The 1,721-nt window shown below is 48.8% G+C and overlaps 1 protein-coding gene across 1 annotated transcript in view; it reads left to right on the forward strand.

The window, feature by feature from the left end:
• The window catches only part of ECE1 (endothelin converting enzyme 1), a 103,328-nt gene that overhangs the window by 51,739 nt on the left and 49,868 nt on the right, over nucleotides 1–1,721 (forward strand). The window contains exon 9 of the mRNA XM_011990135.1: nucleotides 875–1,017. Within this exon, the coding sequence (XP_011845525.1) occupies nucleotides 875–1,017 (143 nt within the window). The remainder of the gene's footprint in view (nucleotides 1–874; nucleotides 1,018–1,721) is intronic.

Genomic DNA, 1,721 nt, shown 5'->3' on the forward strand with positions numbered 1-1,721 from the left:
ACTGCACTCCAGCCTGGGCGACGGAGTGAGACTCTGTCTCAAAAAAAAAAAAAAAAAAGAAAGAAAAGGTAGAGCTGACCAGCCTGCTGTGTGCATCAGCTGAGCTGAGGGCTTTTCCTTTCTTGCTGAAGGTTGGCGTTCAACCCTTCCCAATCCCATGCCTGAGAAACATCACCTTCAGACCAATGCAGCTCACACGTTATCCTGCTGTCATCCTGAATTTACCAATCATGTGGAAGCTCACTGATGTTACAGAAGCCCATGTTGAATAGAACAGACAGCATAAGCTTGTTCAGTCCTCACAAATGACTCAGTGAAGTGGATTCTGTTATTGTGGTGATCCCCACTTTTCAGACAAGATACTGAGGCCCAGAAGGGTTCATTAACTTACCCAGGGTTACACAGCTAGCAAGGAAGAGAGCTAGAAGATGAGCCCAGGCAGTTTGGCTGCAGATTCTACATGCTCAACTGTTTCAGGCCTATCTGAAGCTCAGTCTCTTCATCCATGAAGCAGGGATAATAGTGCCTGCTGCTTGGACTCTCGCGAGGACCGGTTGGAATCGTATGCATGAATCATTTGCCACGGCTCCTGGCACACAGGAGATGCTTGCTGAATGGTAGCGGTAGCTGCTGCATCTTCTCATTCCATCCTCGTTGCATTTCGAGTTAAATTTTGGTGTTGGACTCCTTAGAATTCTACCTACAGCATCTCTGATCAAAGTCCGCCAGGCTCTGCTTGACTCTCTGCCCAGTGCACTGTCAGATGGCGCCAAGCCCAAGCTCTTTCCTTTGTTTCCTGTAGCAGCCCGTCCTGGAGACCTGGGCTATGAGGAGAAGCAGCCCCACAGGGTCACATTGTCCTTTTCCCTTGCAGACCTTGGCACCCGCCATCAACTGGTTACCTTTTCTCAACACCATCTTCTACCCCGTGGAGATCAACGAATCTGAGCCTATTGTGGTCTATGACAAGGAATACCTTGAGCAGGTCTCCACTCTCATCAACAACACCGACAAATGGTAAGGGAACCCCCAGTGGCCTGGGCCATGCCTCTCACAGGCAGCCCTCTTCTTGGGCAGGCTGGGCAGGGGTGGGGATGACAGTCTGACTCAGGAGAGTGGGATCTGGGCGGGCTTTTATGAGAGGCAGCAGGACATCCTGGTTATGGGTGCAGGTTTAAATCCCAGCCTCTTTCCAACTACCAGCTTTGTAGCCTTGGGCAAATTTCTTATTCTTTCCTAAGTTCATTCTCCTCCTCCATAAAATGGGGATACAGATAGCACCTGTGGCCGGGCACGAACACCCGTAATTGCGGGACTTTGGGAGACCAAGGCAGGAGGATCACTTGAGTCCCGGAGTTCAACACCAGCCTGGGTAACATGGCAAGACAGTGTCTCTACAAATAGCCAGACATGGTGTCGCATGCCTGTCATTCCAGCTACTTGAGAGGGAGGCTGAATGGAAGGATCGCTTGAGCTCAGGAGGCAGAGGTTGTAGTGAGCTGTGACTGCACTGTTGCACTCCCGCTTGGGAAACAGAGTAAAACCCTGTCTCAAACAGAAAAACCTAGCACCTACCATTTAGGGGTGATGTGAGAATCAAGTGAAACAATCCATATGAGGTGATTTAATACAGTCCCTAGCATGTAATGGGACTCAGTAAATGTTGGCTATTATTTTTAGTTAATACTTATGATTTTCTTTTCTTTCTTTTTTTTTTTTTT

This window comes from Mandrillus leucophaeus, unplaced genomic scaffold (assembly GCF_000951045.1).
Source record: "Mandrillus leucophaeus isolate KB7577 unplaced genomic scaffold, Mleu.le_1.0 Scaffold370, whole genome shotgun sequence".
NCBI lineage: Eukaryota > Metazoa > Chordata > Mammalia > Primates > Cercopithecidae > Mandrillus > Mandrillus leucophaeus.